Raw genomic sequence first — 27,123 nt, 5'->3', positions numbered from 1 at the left:
TTCAAGCAAGTCCTTTATCTTGGACCGCAAGAAGAAACAATTAATCTTCAGTTTTACATTTGGCTCAACAGGGCCGTAACTGCCAGAACTTCCGAACTCCGCCATCGGTCCCGGGGCGCTGAGATGGGCAGTAGGAGGCAGGATTCATCATCCGGTTATAAGCTGGCACTGCTCGGTTCCTGAACCCCAACAAAAAGCCTGTCGCGCTCAAGTGAGCCCCAAAAGATTTGTTTTGCCCGACTCGCTCAAAACATGTGGGAGACCAACAGACCCGGAGGGCCACGGTGTCTCGTCTGAGAGGATGGAGGAAGATGTGTTTGTGGTGTGGTCACAGTTCAGTAACGTTCTCCACACACAGACATAAATGGTGATGGCAGGGGGCATCTCTCACTGCATGATGGGACAGTGATCGCACAAAATTGGATAAGGCAGGTTTTGTGCCACGATGAAAAGGCAGAAGATGGAGTAAGATAGAGTGGGAGGAAATGAAAGAGGAAAGAGTTGTGTACATCAAGCAGTTCTAGGTCATCTGAGGTCTCATCAAAAAGGCATGGACCACCATAAAGCATTCATATTAACATTTTGAGGCTATCAGAGCCTGTGGTTCGTACACATCTGGACAAGTATTATTAACAACTTAACCTTTAAAAAAAATGGTTAATTGAAATAAAGCGGATAAAATCTAAATATATTAAAGGGTTAGTTCACCCCAAAATGAAAATTCTGTCATTAATTATGCACCCTCATGTTGTTCCACATTCGTTCATTTTTGGAACACAAATGAAGATATTTTTCGATAAAATCGGAGAGCTATCTGACAGCAATGCAACTGAAATGTTCCCAGGTTCCCAGTAATTAATGACAGAATTTTCATTTTGGGGTGAACTAACCCTTTAAATGAAATGCTACCTTGGCAACAAAGTAGAATAAAATAGGTTGAAGTAATAAAACACTAAAATCGAAACAGGTGTAAATTAAAGCTAAACAGAAATTAAAATAATGTAGAAATCTAAAAAATAATACAAAATTTAACTAAATTTTAAAACAATTAAAATGGAATACCTTTAAAAATAATACCACAACATGAAACTATTTGAAAATATTAATACTATAATGGAATACAGACCCTGTTCCCAAACTAAAAGTAAAATGCCATTAATATTACAATTCAGCTGAAAAATACAAATACACATTTTCAATTTATTATTTGTTGGCATTTGATGCATTTATTAGTATTTTAATATTCATCAGTGGTTTAATATAACAATCTGTACAGTGCATCTCTAACTGGAGTCAGTACTGTTCTCTACAATCAGAGCTGTTGGCTAAGGCTGAATGTTCTCATGTATGCTCGCGTTCACCCACCAGCACATGTCCATTCCCTGGTCATACATCCAGAACCAGGTGCTGTGCAGGGAAAAAAACCCACAATCAATTATAGGCATGAAATAATTCATGACTGAATCCAGCAGACAGCATAAAATCATTTGACATAGCGCTCAGTCTGTCCCTAAAAATTGAGGATTCCCTTTATTGTTTAATGATGTTGCACCCATTGTAAGGGACAGGCTTCAAATACATCTTTTGTGTCAGTAAAATTAGAAATGAAAAAAAAAAGCAGCAGCAAAATCCCTTTAAACACAATAATCTCTGCTATCTAAAAAAAAAACTCAAGTCGATTAGAAAAAAAAAGAAAAACGTAATATTGCACCCTCATTCCTATTAGAGAAAACATCAACGTTATGGGAAGACGACACTGTTTAAATACTAAAAGCAATTTATATTAGGTTTTAATGTACAGCTGTGTAAATAAACTCACATGACTGTATAAATGTGCTGACATTAGCCTGCTCTAGTATGTTCCCCTACCTTACACATCTTCAGTCAGTTTTGGCATTGAATGCTGGCTGATATATTTGCAATTAAATAATAACAATGGACAAAAGCCTCTATTCTGCATATTTGACGTCTAGTCAAAAAACACCAAACTTTAATCTTAGCCTGGTCATTTTCAAGACGATAGTAAACTAATCCTCTCTAAAACTGCCACAGAGCTGTTGCTCTTTAAGGTATTAAGCTATAATCTATGTCTTGGCTGTAACAGACTAAAGCTGAAGCATGTCTAGTATACAATTACTACACATGAAAGATTTAACAAGGGCAGTAACTAGATTCCCTGTATTGAGAACTTCCATCATTATAATCAGCACTCAAATAAACCCTTGACCCATCTGTGAGAATATTCATTGATATTCTCACACATATTAAAGGGATAGTTCAGCCAAAATGATAATTCTGTCATCATTTATCCACATATGCTCCAAACCTGTATGACTTTTTCTAATATTTTTTGGCAGCCAAATAGTTTTGGCTATCGACGACTTCCAATACAATTATTACAGTTATAATAATATCACCTTTGTGTTCCACAGTGGATAGAAAGGTTTGGAATGAAGGGTGGGCGAGTAAATGATACATTTTAGGGGAACTATCTCTTTAAATTTGATCCGTTAGAAATTATGACTGCAATATTCAAGTCTAGTTAGAGTTCCAAGTTTTCCTTTAACTTTGCAGCAACTGAAGTAATAACCACAAAACAGTGTAACTGTAGTTGTCAAATTCAAAAAAGAGATAATACTTTAGAACTATTGTAAAGGCATTTCAAATTGTTTGACAGGAAAGCAGTCCTTTCGTAAGACGCTCAACACAAGACAATAAAAGGCAACCAAAACCTGTTTTAAAGAGCAAAATGTGATGTGTTCATAGGAAGACGTGGATACCATATCACACAGGCACAGGATGGTTTAGCAGGTGCACCTTTCAGAGAGGTGCATTTATATGTGAATGTTAGTGCAAGTGTCTGTGTGGGAATAGAACAATACGTCCAACTAATAGAGGTGTGCAAGCGCAGTCCACGCAGTCTGGTGGCAGCTCATCAGGACGTGGGGCTGCATGCTGATGCGATGGCTTTCTCAGGCCTGGTTGGTGGCGATGAGATTTCTCAGCTGTTTGACAACGGTGTCTATGAGCTTCTGCTTGTCCCGTTCGTTTTTACGGAACTGAGCAAACATGTTGTTCTTGCGGCTGGTGTCCTTCATCCTGCACACAATAAATGAAACATTAGAGATCATCAGATTGAAAAAAAAAAAACAGGGAAAAATTGATTGGTTTCTTCCACTTTGACACTCTTGAATCCTCAGAATTAATGCTCGTAACTAAATCGGAACAAAGAGAGACCAAACAGAGAAAGCCTAACCAATCCAAATTCGTCATTCAAATGACCCGAGATGAATATGAAACAAGAGGGCAATATGTCGGTCACAGGGTGCTGCACCACTAAGGAGCTCGAGGAAGGGCACAGAGTTTCACTGTGTGGTTAAGAAAGGCGCTCCATATGGTGTTCCATGCAGGAGCCTTGGAGCAGTCCTGCATGGAGATTCTAATGAGCCTGCTCACTTTCCTGCCACTTGTGCCAAACGCTTCTTCTCAGTAGCCTGGAGATCACTGATCCAGTGCCTGCACATTCCTCTCATTTGCAACCAGACAAATCCTGGCCAAGCTCTCAGAGTTTGACAAAATACTGAAGTGACCCATCATCATTAAGGAAAGAAGAAAAAAACAAACACATTATTCTATTCCGTCTGTAGTCCTCAACCTTACTTTTTTTTTTTCAAGGAGGCAAATTATGAAAAAAAAAAGCATTTTCCTTGCTCATTTCAAACTGAAAATTGGCAACATTTTTAAACGTCAACAAAAAAAACCTTCCAATTCAAAAGTATGGGGTCGTTGTGTTTTTGTTTTTTTAACGATTCTGAAAGAAGTCTCTTATAACCACCAAGGCTGCATTTATTTGATCACAGTAAAATGGTAATTTTGCAAAATATTATTACTTGTTTCAATACATTTCATAATGTCATTTATTAGCGATGGCTGATTTTTTTTGTGTCATATGGTGCTCCCGAAATCTATATAATATAGTGATTTAGTGCTCAAAAAACATTCCTTATTATTAATGTTTAAAACAGTCATGCAGCTTAATATTTTTGTGGAGTCCAAGATACTTTTTTCAGAATTCTTACATGAATAGAAATTTGAACATATATAAATCTTTTTTTAAAAATAAATCTTTCTTGAATATTGTTTAACCTTGTCTTACTGTCACTTTTGAACAAATTAGTGTGACCTTTCTGAATACAAGTATTAATTTCCTTTAAAACTTTCAGATCATAAACCTTTTATAGCAGTATACATAAAAGTACATAATTTTTTTTAAGGTGCAGTAGAAAAAGAAAAAAAAAAGCCTTTTTAGGACAGTAGGTAGAATGGGCCAAACTTTAACTCTTTTGCAAGAAACCATTTAATTAACATTAACAAACTTCACAGAAACCACAAAATTCTACAAGGTCTAGAATAAGGGCATTATAAATATAGAATTTTAAGTTACAAATATTGTTGAAGAGAGAGTCGATCTGTTACGGAAGCAATTTCTTTATCACCATAGGACCAAATGCGCTCGCTCTACTTCTGCCAACTGTCTTATTCGCTAGAAGTATTAGGCAAGATAGCCATCGCCACAGATGCATGACTGTATTGATATAGTGAAATGCATCACTGCTTTATTACAGAGAGCTGCCTGTGATTACCATAGTGATAAGAACCACCACTGCCTTGTGCGGAATTCTTGCTTTGTTGAGCAGGAGAGTTTGTGACTCACTTTTGGAGTTCAACAAACAAGAGTGGAGATTGAGGCGGACAGAGTTTTAGAGAAGTGACGCTCAACTGGTTCTGCTTCAGGCAAGGATTTTACATTGAAGATTAGCTACTGACCAAACACAAGCAAAATTGTTTACTGTAAACTAAAACTATTAACATGGCACAGACCTGTCTTTATAGTTTGAGTGTTTGGGTTTAAAATGTTTCTTGAATTTTGATGGTTTAATGCTCTTGGTTGGCGATAATTCACTGCACAAAACATACTGTGGTCGGCACAAACCATGTTTATTCTCGCTGTAAGTGAACTCGTATTTCCTTCTACCTTGTGTGGATGAGTACACTGGCCCGATGTGGATAGATGCTCTGGGGAACTAGGAGTGTCACTTAAAAATGAAAAAGCAAGCTATTATCAGTGTATTAATGTTATGTATTCAATTAGTAAAACAAATAAATTGACACTCAAGTCATTAATTTTGATGTTAAAAATAATAAAAGTAGTACAAACCTGATTCCCAAAAAGTTGAGACACTGTACAAATTGTGAGTAAAAAAAAAAAAAAAAAAGATTTTACAAATCTCAAACTTATATTTTATAGAATATATAGAATATTGATAACATATCAAATGTTGAAAATGAGACATTTTGAAATGTCATGCCAAATATTGGCTCATTTTGGATTTCATGAGAGCTACACTTTCAAATAAAGTTAGGACAGGTAGCAATAAGAGGCTGGACATGTTAAATGTACATAAAAGGAACAGCTGGAGGACCAATTTGCAACTTATTAGGTCAATTGGCAACATGATTGGGTATAAAAAGAGCCATTCAGAGTTGCAGTGTCTCTCAGAAGTCAAGATTGTCAGAGGATCACCAATACCCCCAATGCTGCGGTGAAAAACAGTGGAGCAATATCAGAAAGGAGTTTCTCAGAGAAAAATTGCAAAGAGTTATCATCAATTACAGTGCATAATATCATCCAAAGATTCAGAGAATCTGGAACAATCCCTGTGCGTAAGGGTCAAGGCCGGAAAACCATACTGGATGCCCGTGAGCTTTAGACAGTACTGCATCACATACAGGAATGCCACTGTCATGGAAATCATAACAAGGGATCAGGAATACTTCCAGAAAACATTGTCGGTTAACACAATCCACCAATTCGCCATTGCCGTCTAAAACTCTATAGGTCAAAAAAAGAAGCCATATTTAAACATGATCCAGAAGCGCAGGTGTTTTCTTTGAGCCAAGGCTCATTTAAAATGGACTGTGGCAAAGTGGAAAACTGTTCTGTGGTCAGACGAATCAGAAATTTAAGTTCTTTTTGGAAAACCGGGACGCCATGTCATCCGGACTAAAGAGAACAAGGACAACCCAAGTTGTTATTAGCGCTCCGTTCAGAAGCCTGCATCTCTGATGGTATGGGGTTGCATGAGTAGGTGTCTCATGGACAGATTACACATCTGGAAAGGCACCATCAATGCAGAAAGGTATATCCAAGAACAACGTATGCTCCCATCCAGACGTCGTCTCTTTCAAGGAAGACCTTGCATTTTCCAACATGACAATGCCAGACCACATACTGCATCAATTACAACATCATGGCTGCGTAGAAGGATCCAGGTACTGAAATGGCCCACTTGCAGTCCAGATCTTTCACCCATAGAAAACATTTGGCTCATCATAAAGAGGAAGATGCGACAAAGAGGACCTAATTCAGTTGAGCAACATTACTATTCCTAAACTTGAGCAACTTGTCTCCTCAGTCCCCAGACGTTTGCAGACTGTTATAAAAAGAAGAGAGGATGCCACACAATGGTAAACATGGCCTTATCCCAACTTCTTTGAGATGTGTTGATGCCATGTAATTTAAAATCAACTTATTTTTACCTTCAAATTATACATTTTCTCTGTTAAACATTTGATATATCATCTATGCTGTATTCTGAATACAATATTGAAATTTGAAATTTCCACATCATTGCATTCTGTTTTTATTCGCAATTTGTACAGAGTCCCAACTTTTTTTGAATCGGGTTTGTATAAATAAAATGGATCAATCATCTTAAATGCAACAATTAAACCACATGTATTAAGCATTTACAAAACCATATTCTGTGTCCCTCACGTCCAAGTTAAAGTGCATTTTTACATCACTGGCAGCATGTTCATACAACTGAAAATGCTTGCTATGACTGACGTAAGTTTGGTGCATTTCTATACCATATTCTTCTTATTCTAAATTTTTCTTGTTTTCAATGTTAGAAAATTGTATATTCAACAAGTACCAGTGAAATATTGGATATCCCTGCAATGAGGTAAGACACACAACCACATTAACTCCTGGTCCACTTCCTCAGTTGGGATGCTTACTCCACTTAGAAACAAATCAAGATTTTACTGGAATTAGTTTTTTGAAATAAACTAAAACTTAATCTTAATTTTCCCCTCTAAGCAACTAAAAAGCCTGGTCTTTTCAAGTACACTCCAATAAAGGAAAGCTTTTCTCCTCAAGCCAGTTGTGCTCTGATTCCACACACACACACTGTATTTATGTTCAGTGGTGTGCTAACCCACGCCAGGCTAAATAATACATATCACTTTCACAGAGACAGAGGGGCAAGAGGGTAAAGCTGAGGTAAGTGCAGCTCAAATGGGATCAGGCGAGTGTGTATATGTGTGTGTGTGGTTGTGTAATGCCAATCCAATGCTGTTTTATATCACAGATACAAGAGGACAGCCAAAGGAGGGAAGGAGAGAGGGAAAGAAAAGAGAGTGACAGAGGAAAGCTGATCGAGGTCACAAGTCTAGCATATACACACATGAACAACACTGAGGAATGCATGCATCCTGCAAACACATACTGTAAGCTTTAATGACAGCATGCAAAACACTGACATTAACACTCTTTTATGTAATGTACAGTAAAAGTCACAATGTGATCCAAACCTTAAACATAGCACACACTGAATGTGAATATTAAAAAAAAATTGTTATGAAAGGTCCAGGTATTATTTCATTCCAAAATATTGAAAAAGAGATGTAAATAATATATTATTATTATTTTTGTGTTTTTATGTATTGAGTGTTTATAAATGCATACCCAAACAATGATTGATAAATAAGTTATCAATGATAAATACTGGGCAAAGATTTTCTAATAGAATTAAAAAAAAAAAAAAAAAAAAAAAAAACAACCAAAGAGGAATATGAAACTTTTTTTTTATGTAGTTTTTTTTTTTTTTTTTATAATAATGGAAATCTAGGTATTAATAATGCTTTACTGTCATGAAAACAATGTCACAATACTAAAATCTTAAAAAAGGGTTCATTTTCTACTAGGGCTGTCAAATGGATTATTTGCGATTAATTGAAATAAAAATAAAAAGTTTGTTTGCATAATATAGGTGTGCAATGTATATATTGACTAGGGCTGTCAGTTTAACGCCTTAATTAACTAGTTTTAAGTTAGCAGTTAGCACACTGGCCTCGCCCTCAGACCTGTAGATCATCTTACATTTAATACAGTTAAACAACTCCATAAATTCAGTAATGCCCTAAAATTCAAGATATTGTTGCAAAAAATGCCCCTGTACGTTTTTGTCTAATATATATAGAAAAAGTTAAGCAATAACACACCAGCAGTGAGTGCATTATCAGACGAGTGTGGTTTATGGCCGATTACCACAAGTTTAAATGTGATTTTATACAACAGTTCTGTAAATAAGAAGTTGATTTGCGTTATATTTAAACACAATATTATGCTTTTTTGCACAAATTTGCAGAATGCATATTACTACTGTTGTCACGGTACCAAAATGTCAGTATTCGGTACCAATACCAGTGAAAATCCACTGTTCTCAGTACCAAAGCAAAACTTTGATTATACATTCATTTAATCCAAACTGTGTGCATATTTAATTTTAAAGGGCTTTTGAATTTTAAAGCCAAGAATAACAGCTAGCAAAAAAAAAAAAAAGCCCAGACCTTCTTTTCTTACTGATATGAGACATTGTTAACCATTTGCACATTCTTTAACACTCATATTTTAGATGCACAATTCATTAAAAAATCTTAAATATCATCATTTCCTCTTTTTTTACCCTAATATAAGTTATAAGACGATTAAATAGTTAACTTAGTTCATTAACTAAATACTACATTTTCATTTTATTAGCGTTAGCCACACTTATGCTAATGATTAACTACTCCAATAACAGCGTTCATTTAAATCCGACATTCAAATTAAAATATTTAATAGTATTCACAACAGAAGCAGTGTTTGCCACAGACTTGCGGTCTATTTGTGATGGCAAATATATGCAAATTCATTCTCTGCCAGCAGGAGGAGCTTGTAGAGGCGAGAGAGAGAGGTTTCCCCGGTAATGGCTGTAATCAAATAAGCGCTGAGCGTGCGATCACAAATGCTGCTCAGGCATTACAAGCAACAAGAAATGAAAATGACATCCATAATTTTCTGAAGACATTTGGTTTTCTTTAGAAATACTGTGATATCAAAACACCATCACTGGGTTTCGACTTTGACACGTGCAGTGCTCATGTTTATTCAATGAAGCCAAAGCCTTTTTGTGGCAGTCAGTTTAGATATTTCCCCAAAAAATTGTATGAACAAAAAATACTGAGATGTTCATGTTAGGCCTTGTAACCTAAATGCTTATGAGTAATAAATTTTTATGTTGAATCAAATTAAACATTTATTTCTAAAGCTACAATTTGTAATGTAAAACTTTTTCATTTATTACAAAAATAGATTTAAACAATCTTTTGTTGGTATTTTCATAGTTACATTTATTTTGCGAAACGGGATTAATTCGATTAAAATTTTTAATCAACTGACAGCACTATATCATTGTATAAATAAACTTCAATAAGTACATCTCAATCGGAAATATCCCGCTCTCTCTCATGAAGATTACACTGAAGTGAGAAAAACTGCTATTCATCGACTGGCCATTAGAGCTTACTCCAAAAGGGAGTCAATCCCATAGTTTCCCCATATTAAAATGCCCAACTTTCCAGCATAGAAAAACATGTTTACAGCCTCGTCCAAAATTGGTTTTGGTCTCTATAGCTAATTTTGCCCTTTTTTGCTAACTGTGAGGGGGTAAATTGTTTTTTTTTTATAACTCGTCCATTTAAATTATATTAAGCCTTAAAGTTTTGCATAATTAAGGGTGTGGCCACTTAAGTGACAGGTGGATTGTCACTGCTGATGCTGCCGTCGAGCTAGGGGGGCATGGTTTCAGCATTATATGGAATTTATTATATGTAAGGGACACGCTGCCAAGATGGCGACTACCCACTCCACCCACTTTGACCTTCAAAAATTATACATAGACTGAATCTATGTGTGTGTATATATATATATATATACACACACACACACACACACACACACACACACACACACACACAGTTGCTGGACATATAATTAGAATATCAACAATAAGTTGACTTCACTAATTCCATTCAAGAAGTGAAACTTGTATTATGTTCATTCATTAAACACAGACTGATATATTTAAAATGTTTATTTCTTTTAATTCTGATGATTATAATTGACAACTAAGGAAAATCCCAAATTCAGTATCTCAGAAAATTTGAATATTGTGAAAAGGTTAAATATTGAAGACACCTGGTGCCACACTCTAATCAGTTAATTAACTCAAAACAACTACGATGGCCTTTAAATGGTCTCTCAGTCTAGTTCTTTAGGCTACACAATCATGGGGAAGACTGCTGACTTGACAGTTGTCCAAAAGATGACCACTGACACCTTGCACAAGGACGGCAAGACACAAAAGGTTATTACAAAAGAGACTGGCTGTTCACAGAGCTCTGTGTCCAAGCACATTAATAGAGAGGCGAAGGGAAGGAAAAGATGTGGTAGAAAAAAAAGTGTACAAGCAATAGGGATAACCGCACCCTGGAGAGGATTGTGAAACAAAACCCATTCAAAAATGTGGGGGAGATTCACAAAGAGTAGACTGCAGCTGGAGTCAGTGCTTCAAGAACCACTACACACAGATGTATGCAAGACATGGGTTTCAGCTGTCGCATTCCTTGTGTCAAGCCACTTTTGAACAACAGACACCGTCAGAAGCATCTAAAGACAAAAAGGACTGGACTGCTGCTGAGTGGTCCAGTTATGTTCTCTGATGGAAGTAAATCATCTGCTGGTGTTGGTCCACTGTGTTTTCTGAGGTTCAAGGTCAATGTAGCCGTATACCAGGAAGTTTTAGAGCACTTCATGCTTCCTGCTGCTGACCAAATTTATGGAGATGCAGATTTCATTTTCCTACAGGACTTGGAATCTGCACACAGTGTCAAAGCTACCAGTACCTGGTTTAACGGCCATGGTATTTCTGTTCTTAATTGGTCAGCAAACTCGCCTGACCTTAACACCATAGAAAATCTATGGGGTATTGTGAAGAGGAAGATGCGATATGCCAGACCCAACAATGCAGAAGAGCTGAAGGCCACTAGCAGAGCAACCTGGGCTCTCATAACACCTGAGCAGTGCCACAGACTGATCGACTCCATGCCACGCCACATTTCTGCAGTAATTCAGGTAAAAGGAGTCCCAACTAAGTATTGAGTGCTGTACATGGCTCATACTTTTCAGTTGGCCAAGATTTATAAAAATAATTTCTTTGTATTGGTCTTAAGTAATATTCAAATTTCCTGAGATACTGAATTTGGGATGTTCCTTAGTTGTCAGTTATAATCATTAAAATTAAAAGAAACAAACATTTGAAATATATCTGTCTGTGTGTAATGAATGAATGTCATATACAAGTTTCATATTTTGAATGAAACTTTTTGATGATATTCTAATTATATGACAAGAACCTGTATATTTATTAAGATATATATTAATTGCATTCAAAATAAAAGTTTTTATCGCAAGTTTTTTGTGTGTATATTATGTACATATGAATACATGCAAATATATATAAATATACATCCATGTATATATTTCAGAAAAATATTTTATATATTAAATATATTTATTTATAATATAAATTATATGAATATAAATATAGACATAAATGCATGTAAATTCTTTCAAAATATATACTTCATGTACATGTATTTAAATATACATCATAAATATACACAGAACATACATTATGCAAACAACATTTTTTTTTGGATGCAATTAATCATGATTAATCAATTTGACAGCCCTATTTTACTTGATTTTATTTGATTTGTAAAGCATTGTTTTTTAATTCTTTTTCAGGGTGAAATACTACCTGGAAATTAAAATGAAAATCACCCATGTATAGGGCATTCTCATCACAAACACCAAATGCAGAGTACTTACGACCGCGAAATCCTGCTCATGAGAATCATATAATGAGAGATGAGAGAAAACATGGTTTGCATCTGATCTAATGTCTTAACATAAGAGCATGTGATTTGATGAGTGAGGAGAAGAGCGAGACACCAGTGTGAGACTCACTTTTCTAGGAGGGCCAGAGCCGTGTGAGGATTGACTCGCAGGTACTTGCAGGTGGGTCGACCATAGTCAGCCAGATATGTCGACCAGTCCCACTGAGTGAAGAGATCCAGTAACTAAACAAGACAGTGGCCAGTGCAGGGAAGAAAAGACAAAGAGAGATCATTAAAGTTCATTAAACACCATTGCTGGCCCTTGTTAGATCAGGCCAGTTCACTTCTCTCAATGTTACATAAGTGAGCAGGGCCCCTTAAATGAGATTATAGAGGAGACACAGGGGAAAGCAACATGACAAAGCAGGGGATTAGAGGAGAATGGAGAGAGGTTAAAGAGAGAACAGCCATTTACACTCTTTCACCCTCTTTCTGACCCGGACCCGACCCGATAATGGGCCAGTAATGACCCGTGATTGACCCAGCCATGTACTGACCTTGCTGGAGCCAGGCCAAAAATGCACCCCTCAGCACTGGCTCAATAAACAACAGAGCACATTCCTTCCTCCCAAACAAACCCACTCGCACAAACACACACATTTAGACACATATTCAGTGCTGGGAATGCAAACAAACACAATCAAACATGTCATCAAACTTTCAAAAAGAAAAAAGGCAAATGTCTATACAACAATCCCTGTATTCAATCGCAAGCAAGATGCACAAAGGACGCAGAAAAAACATTTGCCTATGTGCGTATGAGGAAAATACATACATGACAAAAATACATGGCTGTAAGTTAAATTCACTGTTATAATTGATAAACAGCAGGTTTTTGTGTAGTCAAGCTACAGTCTTCAGCTGTCTTTCCAAGTATATGGTATAAAAAAAAAAAAAAAATCCTAAAATTTGTAGGATTAAATATACGTCACATATCAATTTTGTCTTTCAACAAACATACAAAGCTGGAGACAATCAAAGTTTGATTAAAATGTATAAATCAATGAAGATGAAGCCAAGCTAAAATTGCATTATCTAGTTCTGTTAAGTGAAATATCAGTAACATTCCATGTGCTGCTAAACTGCAAAATTAGCGTAAATGTTCAGTAGTGTATCAATGAATGAAGTCACTTTCAAACCAAGGAGCTTTGTATGATCTGTATGGGAAAATGTTTTGCTCTCAATCGAAATGCCTTATCATATTCCCGATGAAATAACTGGATTTCGCCTTACCTATGAAAACAATAGTAAACAGTAATAATAAACGCTGTCACCTTCGGGGCGTAAATTTCTTCTAACAGTAGGGGGGGGGGCAATAAACAAACTTTCTCTAGCAATTTTTGAAGGGGGCAAAAATAATAAAGCTAAAATTAGGGCTCAATGATTAATTGCATTTGTGATAATATCGCGATAAAAAAAAAATTTCACAGTGCAACTACACTCGGTCAGGTGACACGCAAGAGATCAGAGGTGTGTTTGATTGGACTTCTGGATCAACCGGTGTATGACATCAAAAGTATGGCAAGAGAAAGCATAAGGAGAAGAGAAAAGCCATAGATGATGTCACACAGGTGCAGGGGCTGGTCAAAATATGACTAAGAATTTCTAGTTCTCTGCTTCACTCCTGTGTCTATACCAGATGCTACATTTGCAATGTTTCGCCTCAACAGCTCTACTGTAAACTGGACGCGACAAAGCGACCGTTGCAAGTCATTTAACTTTGTGTCAGTACATCATAAATAGAACAAGGAACCAGTTTAATGTCAGGTTTTATCACACAAAGCCACATCCAGTGTAGACAGCGTCACTGATTGGTTTTACTGTATTTTGCCGCGGCTCACGTCCAGTGTAGACACACTGTTTAATGTCACTGGTGAGGAGGAAAGCCTTAAGTGTCGTATGCCTTAGCGGACAGCATTGAACCCGGAATAAACAAATAACAGAGAGAATGATAATAATAATAACATTATTCTCTCTATGCTAAGTGATGCAGGTATTTTTTCCCTGTATGTTTTATTATTTATTTAAAAAAGCATTATTTTTTAATAATGTTTATTAAAATTATTTGGCACAACCAAAAACATTTGAGAACCACTGGTCTAAAGTTAACGGACAGGGTTTAAAATGTGCAGTCCACATGTTTACATGTTTATTACAGTGACTTTGAATTACCTAAAGTAGTGTGGTAAAGCAACATATTCGGCAATCTACTTTTGTTTTTTGTAATTTGTACATTAATGTTTACACCAGGCTTATTTTTCAGTGCTTCATGTTGTCAAAGTTATTAAATGCTTATGAGGTTGGAAGTTCATCAAATCAGTCAATATACTACTGCGATTGTAGTTGTTTAATAAAAAAAAATTATTCAATTCAATTCATGCATCACCTAATTTCATCGTAACATAGGCCAGGCCTCACAGTGTTCCAACAAAATTTGGCTACTTTAACAGTTGCTGCAGGTTGAAGCGACCCCAATAATGTGATATTTAGCCCCTGAAATGCAAATTTTACCAGGCGACCGCCTCGAAACATGGCTAGTTTAGGTTAGTAATTGCGCAGGTTTTGTTGTGAAAACCTGTCAACCCTGTCTGTGAAGCAGGCAACATTATTATGTAAGTGTAAGTAAGTGTAAGTCGTGACATTTGCCAAGTATGGTAACCCATACTTGGAGTTGGTGCTCTACATTTAACCCATCCAAGTGCGCGCACACACAGCAGTGAGAGGTGAACACACCGTGAACACACACCGGGAGCAGTGGGCAGCTATAGATCCAGCACCCAGGGAGCAACTGCGGGTTCAGTGCCTTGCTCAAGGGCTCTTCAACCATGGGTATTGAGGGTGGAAGAGAGTGCTGTTCATTCACAACCTCCCACCTGTGACCTTCGGGTAACTAGTCCAAGTTCTCTTTACGGGCAGCTGTGGCCTAATGGTTAGAGAGCCGGACTAGTTACCAGAAGGTCGCCGGTTCGAGCCACTGTGCTTTTTTGAGAGTCTGCCCGTGTTTATTGCTAATATAACATATCATCGAAAAATACCGTAAATTGGTTCTATCACCCCCCAACCCCACGTGATTTCCACCTATGGTCACCTTTAGTCTGACTTCACAAAAAAATACTTGTACAATATCAGACTAAAGCAATTATCAAGTTCATCTGAAATCAAACTTAACAAACAACAGATTTAACCACCTGCTTTTCATACCATGTGCACACACCCTGTGTGATGATGACAGATAAGCACCTGCGTAAGATAAGTGCTTTTTGGATTTGCATTCATATCTTGTTTGTTCCTTTCTTCTCTCTTCTTCCCGCTGGCATGGTCTGCACAGACCCATCAAGGGAGCAAGGCTGAGAGAGCGAGAGAGAGAGAGAGAGCGAGAGAGAGAGAGAAAGCGAGAGAGAGCGAGAGAGGGAATGAAAACAGCAAGGTTTTGCTGCTGTCATTTGTAATCTGAATGCACTTGCATTCCACATAGTGCAAGCTAGTGTGTCAAACTCGTCCATGACCCGGGTTTCACCTTTCCGCTCTGCCTCTCCGCCCCGCCTTCACCTCCCAATGAACTTCCACTCTGTCTCTCTCTTTAACCTCGGTGTGACCCCCGACAGTGTTATCGGCCCTTTCTGAACAAACAGAGGGCCATGTTAGAGAGGAGCTGGGGCATGGGGGCGAGTGAACGGGCGCTGGATTATCACTTCCTCTCATTCTTTTAAAAGAAAGAATGATGGAGAGAAAGGGAGGGAAGAAAACATGACGTTGCACATTGATGTGTTGCTCTCGGTTCCCTCTCAGCCTCAGCGTCCACACTATCTCTCCCCACTCTGGGCCGTTGGATAAGGGCTTATAACAGTTATTATGACCATCGTACTTGTTTGTTTGGAACGCAGCAGGAATAGCTATTCTCGTTAATAGCCTAGGGGTGCTGGGAATTGACTGCCGTGTTTTTCTTTTCTCCCCTTAGACTTGTTGCTCTTTCTTGCAGCGTTCTGGAAAAACAAGGTTTGATTTGCCACTTTACTGTTGCAATAAATCTAAAAATGCTCTGGTGGGGAGCTTGTTATGTAATGATTACCTATGCCCTAGTAACCTAGTAGCCACCTACAACGGCTTGTGAACAACCAGCCGATGAAGTACAATTATTCATCACGACTTAATGAGGTCAATGTGAATGGGCTGCTATGTAAAAGAAGGAAAACTAAGATGAGAGGATAACGTTCTTAACCTCAAAGTCAATTAGTTTTGTGTTCTCTAGTCACTAAAGTTAATGTGTTTTGTTCTCTTTGTGCCATCACTGCCACTATCACTTCAACCACGCCTTCTCCTCTCACTCCGTTTCTCGTTAGTTCTCCTCTCACCTCTGGCTGCCCTCTGGCTCTCAGCATTGTTTAGTGCATTCTAAAACTGGGCCGTCAGCCCCAAAGGCTCACACAGGCCAAAGTCAGTTGAGCTTGAGCCTGAATAATGATAACATTGATAATAACCAGCACAGAAAAGAGAGATCAGCCTAGTATATAAAGCATAACAATAACCCTCACCTCAAACAACCAGAAAAAGTGGCGGAAGTAAAACTTATACGTGGCTGTCCTATATTCAGAAGGGCCTACTCCATTATCTAGCAGAGTAGCTTCAGGTTATGTCTTAATAAAAATGTCTTTTAAAGGTCTATTAAACATAGGATGAGTCACAATGGGCTGGTATGCGAGTTGTGATTTGAACCGCAGCAAATGGGCTCAAGTGCACGGTCGTAAATGTGAACGACGAGTAAATCCGATACAGATACAGCAGCAGTAAACGTCTGCTGGGAGCAAATAAGCGCATAAGAGATTCATAACAATTTCAAGTGCACTGAGAGAAAGAAGCCAGCAAAAAATAAATAAAACAACTGGAATCAAGAGGATAATCAAAGAAGATAGTAAGTATCTTTGTTGGCCTCTTCAAATGATCTGTAAGCCTTTTCCAAGTTTAAAGGCCTAGTTCAACCAAAAATAAAAATCCTGTTGTCAAATACTGTCATGTTCTTCCTAACCCATAAGATTTATATATATATATATATATATATATATATATATATATATATATATATATAGAGGGCGAATGGAAATGAAAGTGGAAATGGAAAATCAACAGTATATGATTGATGCGAACAAAACTAAGAAAAATTGGTTATGTTTGAGATAATTTTTTATCATATTTGATGTTCTCCATGTATGTGCATTGAACAGGTTTATTTGTGAATAGAAACATAAATATGTTCCCCATATAAAGTAATCTTCATTTTTGGGTGAACTATCCCTTTCAAGTGTTCAATTATATATGTCTCTGACATTTATCACCGATTCTCTGTCAAGTGTTTTCAATAGGAGTAAAAAGAGATCCAAGAAAGAGGTGCAAAACATTTTGATGTGCAAATTTGCTGGCTCTATGGCTAATAAAAATGGTGGAAAAATCAGAGGGTGGACTGAGAAACTTAATAGAATAAATAACAATTGTGATCCCCAATCATCCTGTCCACCCTGAGTCCGTTAACAAGTGGGTTACGAACTCACAGATTTTAAGATGCGTAGTTAGCTGCCTAGTTAACATAAGATGCCTAGTTAACATCTTTTCATTCTGATCCTTACATCACCGCTTATAATCATTTCTAGAGTTTTTTTTTTGTGGGAAATCTAAGGAAAGTCATGAAAAGAGTCTTACAAAATTGGCATGTGCAGATATAAACAACTTATAATGAACAGCGAGGTCTGAATCAAAAACCCTTCACTCAGCTATCTGAGAGGAGCGGAACGGAAAAAAAAAGGGAAGGAGCAGCACCTAAAGCATCATTCAACATCAGTCAAAGTTCACCGGGAGGAAAATGATAAGCAGTATCTGGGTACTGAAAAAAAGGAAAAGTGGCTCCCTTTTTCTCAAGCAATATTTCAGTCTGCACAGTAGTAGCAGACAGAGGTCAGAGGTTAACCATAGAGGTTATCTTGGCTTAAGCTCTATCTACGCTAAAGCGTCCAGCAAAGCAGCAAGCATGAGACACTCAAACACAAATCTCAGGCTACGCAAACATACACACTCTTAACTGCTGGGAAAGGATACTCATGTCATTCATCAAGGATTAGCAATGTTGAAAATGTGCTATCTTTTCTGTCAAAAAACACTTACAAATGACACAGTCTTAGAAGCAGCAGTGCTGGAGATAACAGCAACTGTCAATCAAAACAAGAGAAAGAGTAAATAAAGATTAAGAAGCAAAGACAAAAAAACAAAATAAAGCGGTTCATAATTAAAAGATGATGAAGTGGAGGAAGAGGAGAAAAATGATGGAGAGGTAAAGGAAAAGGAGGCAGCAAGGGAGAGCAGGAGAAGAAGAAGAGGGAGTTGTGCAGGATTCAGATGAGACAGGTCAAAGAGAGGGAATAAAAATAAAGGAGAAACATGATCTGAACTTTACAATAAGTTTCAAATCATTATATTTAGTTAATACGGGTAAATAACAATAGAAAAAAAACATATCTGAGTGAATCGGATTATCGAAATGAAAAAAAAAAATAATGATTAATAAGTGCTATTGAAGTGTTAACCATTATATTTTATGACATAATGCATTGACTTATAAAAACAAATACCGTTTTATTGTAAAGTGTTACTAAGATATTCAAGTAAAAATCAAAACACAATCTTTCCACAATCTTAAAGCTCACTCAAAAATGAAAATTCTATTATTTACTTATCCTCACGTCACTTTTCTTCTGTGGAATGCAAAATAAGATATTTTGAAAAATATCACATTGTTTTTTCTTTTCTTTTCTTTTCTTGTATCCATACCATGTTCTTCAGAAAACCATCTCCTGTGTTCTGGAGAAGCAAGCAAGTCATGAAGGTGAATGAATTCTCATGAATTTTCATGAATTAGCTATCCTTTAAGTCTATAAATAAGAATTTTCCTGCATATTATGTCAAAACAGTGGCAGTGAAGTATGTTTATAGAGTGTACCAAAAAGAGACTATACCCCTGAACTGAACTCCAGAGTGAGTAGGGCATAGAGATGCTCTCATTCAAATAGAATTCACCCTGCACTGAACTCTGAACGGAGTAAAATCTGAGTTTAAAAATGAACAATGACCACTTACTATTGGTCCACTCTGCTAGGATGCTGGTGGGGCTGTGCCACAACTGAGTGGCTCATATAATTACATTAGGAGAAGCAGAGACTTACATGATTAAGACAGGACAGAAGTCTCAAGAGGGCTTCAGAGAAATTTCAGATGAGCAAAAGCTCAAGCCTGAAGTCTTCTGACAGCCGTAACCTGATTAAAGGGTTTAGACCACAAAGAGTTCATGTGAATAGGTTTCCACCTTTTCAACTCAATGACAATACTAAATTGATACAGAGTTTTTACTCTTGTTTTCTGTCACTATAGCACAATGCTGATCTCTAACTGCAAAATGAACATTTGCTGAGGAAACTCTAAGCAGGTTCAAAACGCATGAGGGAGGCTGGGGTCAGTGGGTTGTCAAGATGGCAATGGTTGCGGTGGATGATACACTATGTCTCTAAGCTGAACCCCACTCGGGTCATTGTTCTGTTATCAGTCCTTTTCGCTCTGTTAGCAAGCCACATCTGGGACAAGTGAAAACAGCCCTCTTCCTGAGGCCGCAACCTCTGAGGAGCCATAGTCTGGGGAAGACTTGGCCTCAAACTTACCTTCCTGTCCTCTTCAGACAAGGAAGAGTTATCTCAGGGGTTATGGCGTGGTGAAGTGGTCACAGAGACCTGAGAAAAGTGGCTACATCCCACAGAATGCAAAACAGTCTCATTTCTGAAACATTTAAAGATTTCAAATAGCTGCGTAAGTGAACCTTAGAAAAACCTGGTTCACTGAAATCTTAGTAAAAATCGGATGACAGACTATGACAGAAGGATTACAAGTTATCCAAAAAATGTCCAATATTAAATGTAATTATATATTTATTTATTTATAGTAATACACTTAAAGGATTTTTTATATAGTACTATAATTAAAAGGTCCTACATAATCTTTGGGTCACAGAACAGTTGATTTGGCACGTCCCTCTGTATACTCTGTGACCTTCTGGTTGACTTGTTTTGACACTTATTTTAATAGAGTTACAGACTGTAATTCATGGACATTTGACAGCGTTTACTTCAGCCTAGGGGAAGAGGTGGCCTCACTTTCAACTTCCTGTCCATTCAGAAAAGAGAGTTATTGCCAGGTCAAAATGACAACAAAACAGTCACAAGCTCTTTTGGTCGAATGCAGGACAGATCATCTAAGAATGAGTGTTAAGAAATGAATGCATAACATCTATGGATGAACAGTAATGTCTCGCAGGTGGAATATGAGCTCATTCTCACTGTCTATTTCTCCATATAACCCTTTTAAAGGTGTTGCTGCTGGTAATTAATAACCGTTAGACTGAAAAACTTGGCACTAGCCTGGGGAAGACATGACCTCTCTTTTACCTTCCTGTGGATTCCGACAAGGTAAAAGTTATTGCTGGAGCAGCAGTGTGACAGAACGGTCAGAGCTAAGAGCTGGTAGCAAGAAGCTAAAACAGTCTGCAATGTGCAAGAAAAAAAGAATGAGGCTGAAATATTTAAAACAGAAGTTTTACACTGAAGTTTTAACATTCTTAAATACATGCAGCCAAAATAATGTTCTATGCATGATCTACATACAGTATGTTATCTAATTTACTTAACACTGACATAAGATTACTCTTATTCTCAAGTAAATATATAAGAAAAAAAATTATGAAGATGTACACAATAGATTTGAGCCTTCACATAACAGGGAAATTCAAATGACTGAGGACTGATAGAGGATTGATCAAAAGTGTTGGTAAAGATTTTACAAAAAGGCTGAATACAAAAGAAAATTAGTATTTTAAATAAACACTAACTATTCATGAAATAATGCATTATGGTTCTCATAAAAGTATTAAGCAGCACAACTGTTTTTAATTGACAATAATGAGAAATGTTCAGTTGAGAACAAAATCAGCATTTGGTTTTACTGTTTTTACTTCGATTTGATCAAATGAATGCAGACTTGGTGAGGACAGGAGACTTATATATGCTAAACAATTTCTGTAAAAAAAAAAAAAAAAAGGTTTGAAATAACTGCTTTTAAAGATCTGGTCTTTAAAGGTTTTGTAGCTAGTGCAGAAAAAGCACTTTGCCTATGGAGGAAAAAAAATGGATTTTTACTTTCATACAGTAACTATTCTGAAATGTGCTAAAACAGGAAGAAATGCTGTGGAATATTCAAATATGAAAAGGAAATTCAAAACAGCTTTATTACGAGCATGACAGTGTCTTTTGTTGAGGCATTTCCAGAAATCATTTTGTTGTCAAGGGTGTCTCTCGTTCACGTTTAGAAGAAAAGAGCCTTTTTAAGGCTTACAGGAAATGGACCAATCAAAACGACTCTTACAGCTGCTGTAAGAAAATGAAGATGGAATGTGGTTTGTGTGTGTGGTGTGGTGACAGACAATAAACCAGCATTACAGAACTCCTACCCCTTTCACAGGGCATGAATAACGATATAATCTGATCAAAGGCTTTTTTGGTGATGGCGTGGTGCTGTCTCTATAGACATGAACTCTGATAGACCTTATGATCAGGGTCACCAAAAGGCTACAGACTAAATACTGCTTACTCATGATCACCACAGCATTAAGACAAAGAGATAAACAGCTGCCAAATAAAGGGAAAGAGAGACTGAGAGAAAGATAGAAAGATAGATAGAAAGAGAGAGAGAGAGAGAGAGAGAGAGAGAGAGAGAGAGAGATAAACAAAACAAAATGAAACTAAGGGTCAGGTTGGTGCTTGTTATCCCGATGGAATTCACCAAATCTCATTTACCTTACTTAATGGGAAACAAATTGGCATTTGTAAATGGCCTACAACACATTGCGCTTTCCGGTAAGAAGGTGATGAGGGTTTAGGTGGAGGTTATTAAAGAGGCAAGACTAGTAAAACAACTTTTAAAGGGATCCAATTATGCTTTTTAACTTTTTTCAACTTTGGTTAGTCTGTAATGTTGCTGTTTGAGCATAAAAAAGATCTGCAAAGTTACAAAGCTCAAAGTCCACTTCAAAGGGAGATATTTCACCTATCAGAAATCACTTTTCACGACTTGTTTGGAATACAACGCATATTTTCGGGATTTGTTATATCACAAATATCGACGAATGGGGCGAGACCTGGTTAAGCTGCACTAGAGAAGGCAACGAGTGATAGCAATATGTCGGAGTCATGCTAGCTTTCCCAAGGCAGAAAAGATTAGAGTGGTTATAATCATCTGGGTTTAAATCGCGCTCAAATTGATTTCGTTTTGACGCAATATTTAAACTGAAGCTGGCAGATGGCTATGGTAAGAGGCATGACATTTCCTGAACCAGGTGCAGATTGAGTGCTGTCAATCACAACACAAACTGGCCCAGCTAACCAATCACAGCACATTTAGCTTTTCAGAAGGCGGGCCTTCATTTGATAAAGGAACTATTTGAGCTGTCATGCCAGACTGGGAGAGAGGTGTTGTAATAATGTAAAATATGTGAAAAATAATGTGTTTTTCCAACAACCTAGAGTAAGAGTCTGTTCTAGTACACACCCAAAACAAAATCAAGACCTTGTAAAAGAGCATAATAGGACCCCTTTAAGTACAAATTCACAGAGGAGAACGGGAAAATAAAGGCAAAAGAAATGGCAGTAAACAGAGAAAAAAGGAGAGAAGGGGAAAATAATACCAGCCTCTCTTTTCAGTACTCCAGTGCTCTCCCATGAGGGCATAGCTCCTGGCATGGGACTGATCTGAATGGAAGGTGAAGTGGTACGGGGTGAGGGGCTCAGACTTTAGATCCCTCCTGACTCCCTGACTGGACCAAAGCCAAGGTTACCCGAGGGTCAGCTCGCCCGTTCTCTCTTTCTCACGCTTTCCAGCATGTATAACATGCATAACAGACACAAACTTACTGCTATACCATACAAACCCCCTCGGCCTGCCAATACTAACGGAGCCTGTGAGATACAGAGAGGGAGAAAGAGCGAGACAGATAGCACGTCAGGCTTTTCGTCCGCTGGCTCCAAGGGAATGCGAGCAGGGTCGGCCGGAGGCCACTCGACTGGCCCACCCCCTACTCGCTTACGCTCTCTCCCTTGGATGGAAAGACAGAAAGAAGGCTGGAGAAAGTGATTATACCTGGTCTGGTTTTGGCTGTTAACTAGAGGAAGGTCAGCCAGCGTGCGCTAGGGCCAGGATGAGTTCACTGTCCAAAATGTCACATTCATGCATCTTCCCGCTCGCTCCCCCATTCTCTTTCCTCATAACTTCGAGTTCTCAGCTATTTGCTCTAAATAATGCAATGAGTGAAGTTAGCATGCATAAACACAGCTATTTGTGCACATTAAAAAGATGAATATGCACAACAATGTTGCTATGTGCATGAAAACAGTGTGAAAATAGGAAGTTTTTTTGAGACATTCCAAATATGTAAGTTGCTTTCTAAGTTGCAATCTATCTATCATTTCATAATATGTATCAGTAATAATCAATAAAAAGGAATGATAATAATCAATAAAAACAAACATCTACTTATAATAATTAAACCTTAGTATGGCGTTTGTTCCCCATTTATTGTCTCCTTACAGCTAGTTGTTCTGCACATAGGAACATTGAGCACAGGAACATACAATACATGCAAATGGACTAAAACAGGTCTCCAAGGGTGTAAGTTACCAGAACGGTGATATCTCTTGAGTGCACAGCACGAGCAGGTCAAACTACAATGCAGAATATTAATAACCATGACTGGACTGTCACACCCATACCATTATAATAAGAACACCATTATACTAAAACTCTGTGAATATTTAGAGTTTAGCTGCTGTGTTTCCGCACATTGTTGTTACGTAAAGAACGCGTCCACAAAAGGAGTTCACATTCAGAGCTCTGCAGACACGTTCATTTGCATTCGGGCTCTTTTTGCAAATAGCCTATAAGTCTTAATATTAAGGTTATTTTGTATAATAACGAAGCGTATTCTACATGAAAGTATGAGTTTAATCCCATCGATTAAAAACTTTCTATTAAATGCGTCACTCTACTGGTCATCTTCAGCGCATGCCTCTAAAAACAGAAATGCAGAACATTAATAACTACTGTCATATAGACTAACTTAATAATGAGGGCACTATTGTAAAAATTGTGAATTGTTAGGGTTTCGCTGACGTTTAGTGTTAACTATCTTTTAATCAAAACATGAAAACATTATTTACCCTGTTTGTATCTGAGAGGCATTTGTTACATATTTTCCCTGTGTTAACATCAGTAATTATGACTGTCGAATGTCTGACTTAACTCAATGTATTTTGCCCCGCCCCCAAACATATGATTCGACAATCAGTCAAATATCAGCAAGATTCAAAAATTCTGATTCGACTATGAAAATCCTTAGTCGGGACACCCATAGTACATAAAGAGAGAGGCAAACGCAGGTCTACACAGAGAACTAGCAGCTCCGAACACAAGACGACGCATCTTTGCATTGCCTTCAGCTCCATACATCAGGAGAGAGTGGATGATCTTTATTTTTAAAGGGGGGGGGGGGGGTACAATGGTATTTCAGAGTTGTTCAAAGTGTTAAAGAGATGGATTCTCATGCTAAAGATGGCCGAAGTTGTAAAAAAATAATTTAGAAGAATGACTGAGAATTTCTGTGCCGAAAATCTTACTTCCGGGTTGGTACAAGTTTCGGCTGGATTTTTTCAATCGTGGATCTAATGACGTAGACAAGAACAAAAATCCTTATTTGAGCATTTCTCCCGGATAAGCATGCCCGGGCACACACATTGACCAGAGGAGAGGGAGACCGTGCGCATCAACTTAAATAAGTGCATTTTTGGATGTGAGGGAAAGATTACAGTGTTCAGCTTCCCCAAGAACCCAGCGTTACAGTTGATGCCGTTTGTTTATCTGGGGCATCAAAGGAGTGTATCAAGTGCGTTTGTGTGTTCTGTTCATTTGAGTGACAAAGGTTTTATAAACAAGGCCCAAGTCGACGCTGGATTTGCACATCGTTTGCTATTAAAACATGGAGCCATCCCTGTTCCCTATTCAAGTACAATTGCATCAGATTTCTGTATTTTGTTGGAAATCAAAAAAAAAAATATATATATATATATATATATATATATATTTCCACTCAAGGCACACCTCCAGGAGCTCTGCTTTTTCTGGAAAGAATCTGAAAGCTGTATTTTTCTTAGAAATATGATAAAACTAAAGACTTTTTGGATATATAAAGGATGCAGTAGTACTCTATAGGTACTCAAGATTAACATGAGATTAGGTGAAACTGTGTATGTTATGTACCCTTTAATGAGGTTCCAGACCACCTCTGTAAGAACTTGGTCTTTTTTTTTTTTTGTGCAAAACGAAGCACAATTTGACACAGGACTTTTCAGAAAGATTGAAACTAAAAGACAATGCTGTGCTGACATTACTGACAATACTCTCCGATTACTGTATCAGAGATTAATATTGCACCACACAGGTGTGCAGAATTTTTATTACATAGTAACTTCCGAGTTTACAATCCGCAATACCTATTCGGCGGGTTCTGTTGAGGGGGGGACAAAACAGGACAGAAAATAGCCTTTTACTTCTAAATTAGGATTTGGTCACCTTTAAATAATTAAAACAGTGTCAACTTTTTTTGTCCATTCAATGAAAGTCAATGGGGAAACTATTCCAGATGATTGATATTTTGTTCATCATACAAAAGTGATCATCACTTCAGATATACCAGTTAGTTGTATGGTTTATTTTCAAGTTACTTTAAATGTATTTTTGGATCTTGAAGAGTCTGTTGACTTTCATAATCTGCTGAAACTCTCTACAAAACACCTCCTGTGTTCCACAGAAGACTGACAGTAATACAGGTTAGGATCAACACGAGGGGGATCTTTTTAAGATTCCTTGATCTTTCACATCATCCACTGTGCTTTTATATACGAGAGAGAAATACAAAAAAGGGTAAGCTGGAGGAGCAGGAATCAGTTGACAGTTTGTGTTCATGCTGAAGTGAGAAAGAAGATGCATGTCAGTGGCATCCTCATAGGGCTGAATGGGACCCTGCCGCAAAAAGAGATGTCAACCCCCTGCTCAGAGAATATCTGCTCCCTCACTGACTCCATACAAGTAGGGCAGCTCATCCGTCTGACCCCTGGAGACCTGTGACAGTGCCTCAAACAGGCCTTTCACTGACACACACCAGCCCGCCATTGAGAAGGAGCAGGGGGGATGGATTTAAGCATGACACACTCACTGGGCATTGAGAGGAAGCAAATGGGGGACGATTAAACTGTGACACCTGTCACTGGCTTGTTTAGGTCGACTATGGAGAAATGGTCTGAGGAGAGCGCTGCCTGTGACGTTTCTTTTTCTTTCTCCTTCCCAGATTTCCACTCTTTCTCATTCGTTTTTACTTATTTTCCATAAGCAAAGACAGGAGAACTGGTTTGCTTGTACAGTCGAAGTTCTGTGGTAGTCTTCATTCTTTCAAACTTTCTATCTCTCCCTGAAGGAGCCACACAAAGAGCTGATCTGTGGGAGGCTGTATCTGAACAGGGTGAGAAGAAGAGCACAGCCCATATGGTTTCATCCTCAATCTCTCTTTCCTGCTCACCTTCACTGCCTTCTGTCTGACCTCAGCTACTGAACCAGGGTTCAGGGAGACTGCGGTTGACCGAGAGGCTCCATTAAAAACACAAACACACACTCGAGCTCTGGTTCATCCTACTGACATCACTTGAAGGGAATGTGGGACAGAGGTGGTCTTAAAATCTCCCACCGGCCCCAAAGGTTCCACAGTTCATACAATCAGTGGACTGTCAGTGGATGACAAGAAACTGACTGGAAATATTATTAACTTTGAAACGTGATTTTATTTTTATTAGTTCCACAGTTCATACAATC

General features: G+C 37.8%; 1 protein-coding gene across 2 annotated transcripts in view; it reads right to left on the bottom strand.

Moving 5' to 3' along the window:
* Positions 1-1,192: 1,192 nt before the first annotated feature.
* exoc6b (exocyst complex component 6B) overlaps positions 1,193-27,123 on the bottom strand; it is a 97,849-nt gene continuing 71,918 nt past the window's right edge. For both annotated transcript variants that reach the window (XM_052560144.1, XM_052560145.1), the window contains 2 exons: positions 12,200-12,312; positions 1,193-3,099 (listed from right to left, as the gene is read on the bottom strand). In XM_052560144.1, coding sequence (XP_052416104.1) covers positions 2,973-3,099; positions 12,200-12,312 — 240 coding nt within the window. In that variant the 3' untranslated portion in view covers positions 1,193-2,972. The remainder of the gene's footprint in view (positions 3,100-12,199; positions 12,313-27,123) is intronic.

The sequence above is a fragment of the Carassius gibelio genome, chromosome B7 (assembly GCF_023724105.1).
Source record: "Carassius gibelio isolate Cgi1373 ecotype wild population from Czech Republic chromosome B7, carGib1.2-hapl.c, whole genome shotgun sequence".
Classification (NCBI taxonomy): Eukaryota; Metazoa; Chordata; class Actinopteri; order Cypriniformes; family Cyprinidae; genus Carassius; species Carassius gibelio.
The sequence above is the reverse complement of the archived record's forward strand: the minus strand, read 5'-3'. Positions and strand labels throughout refer to the sequence as shown.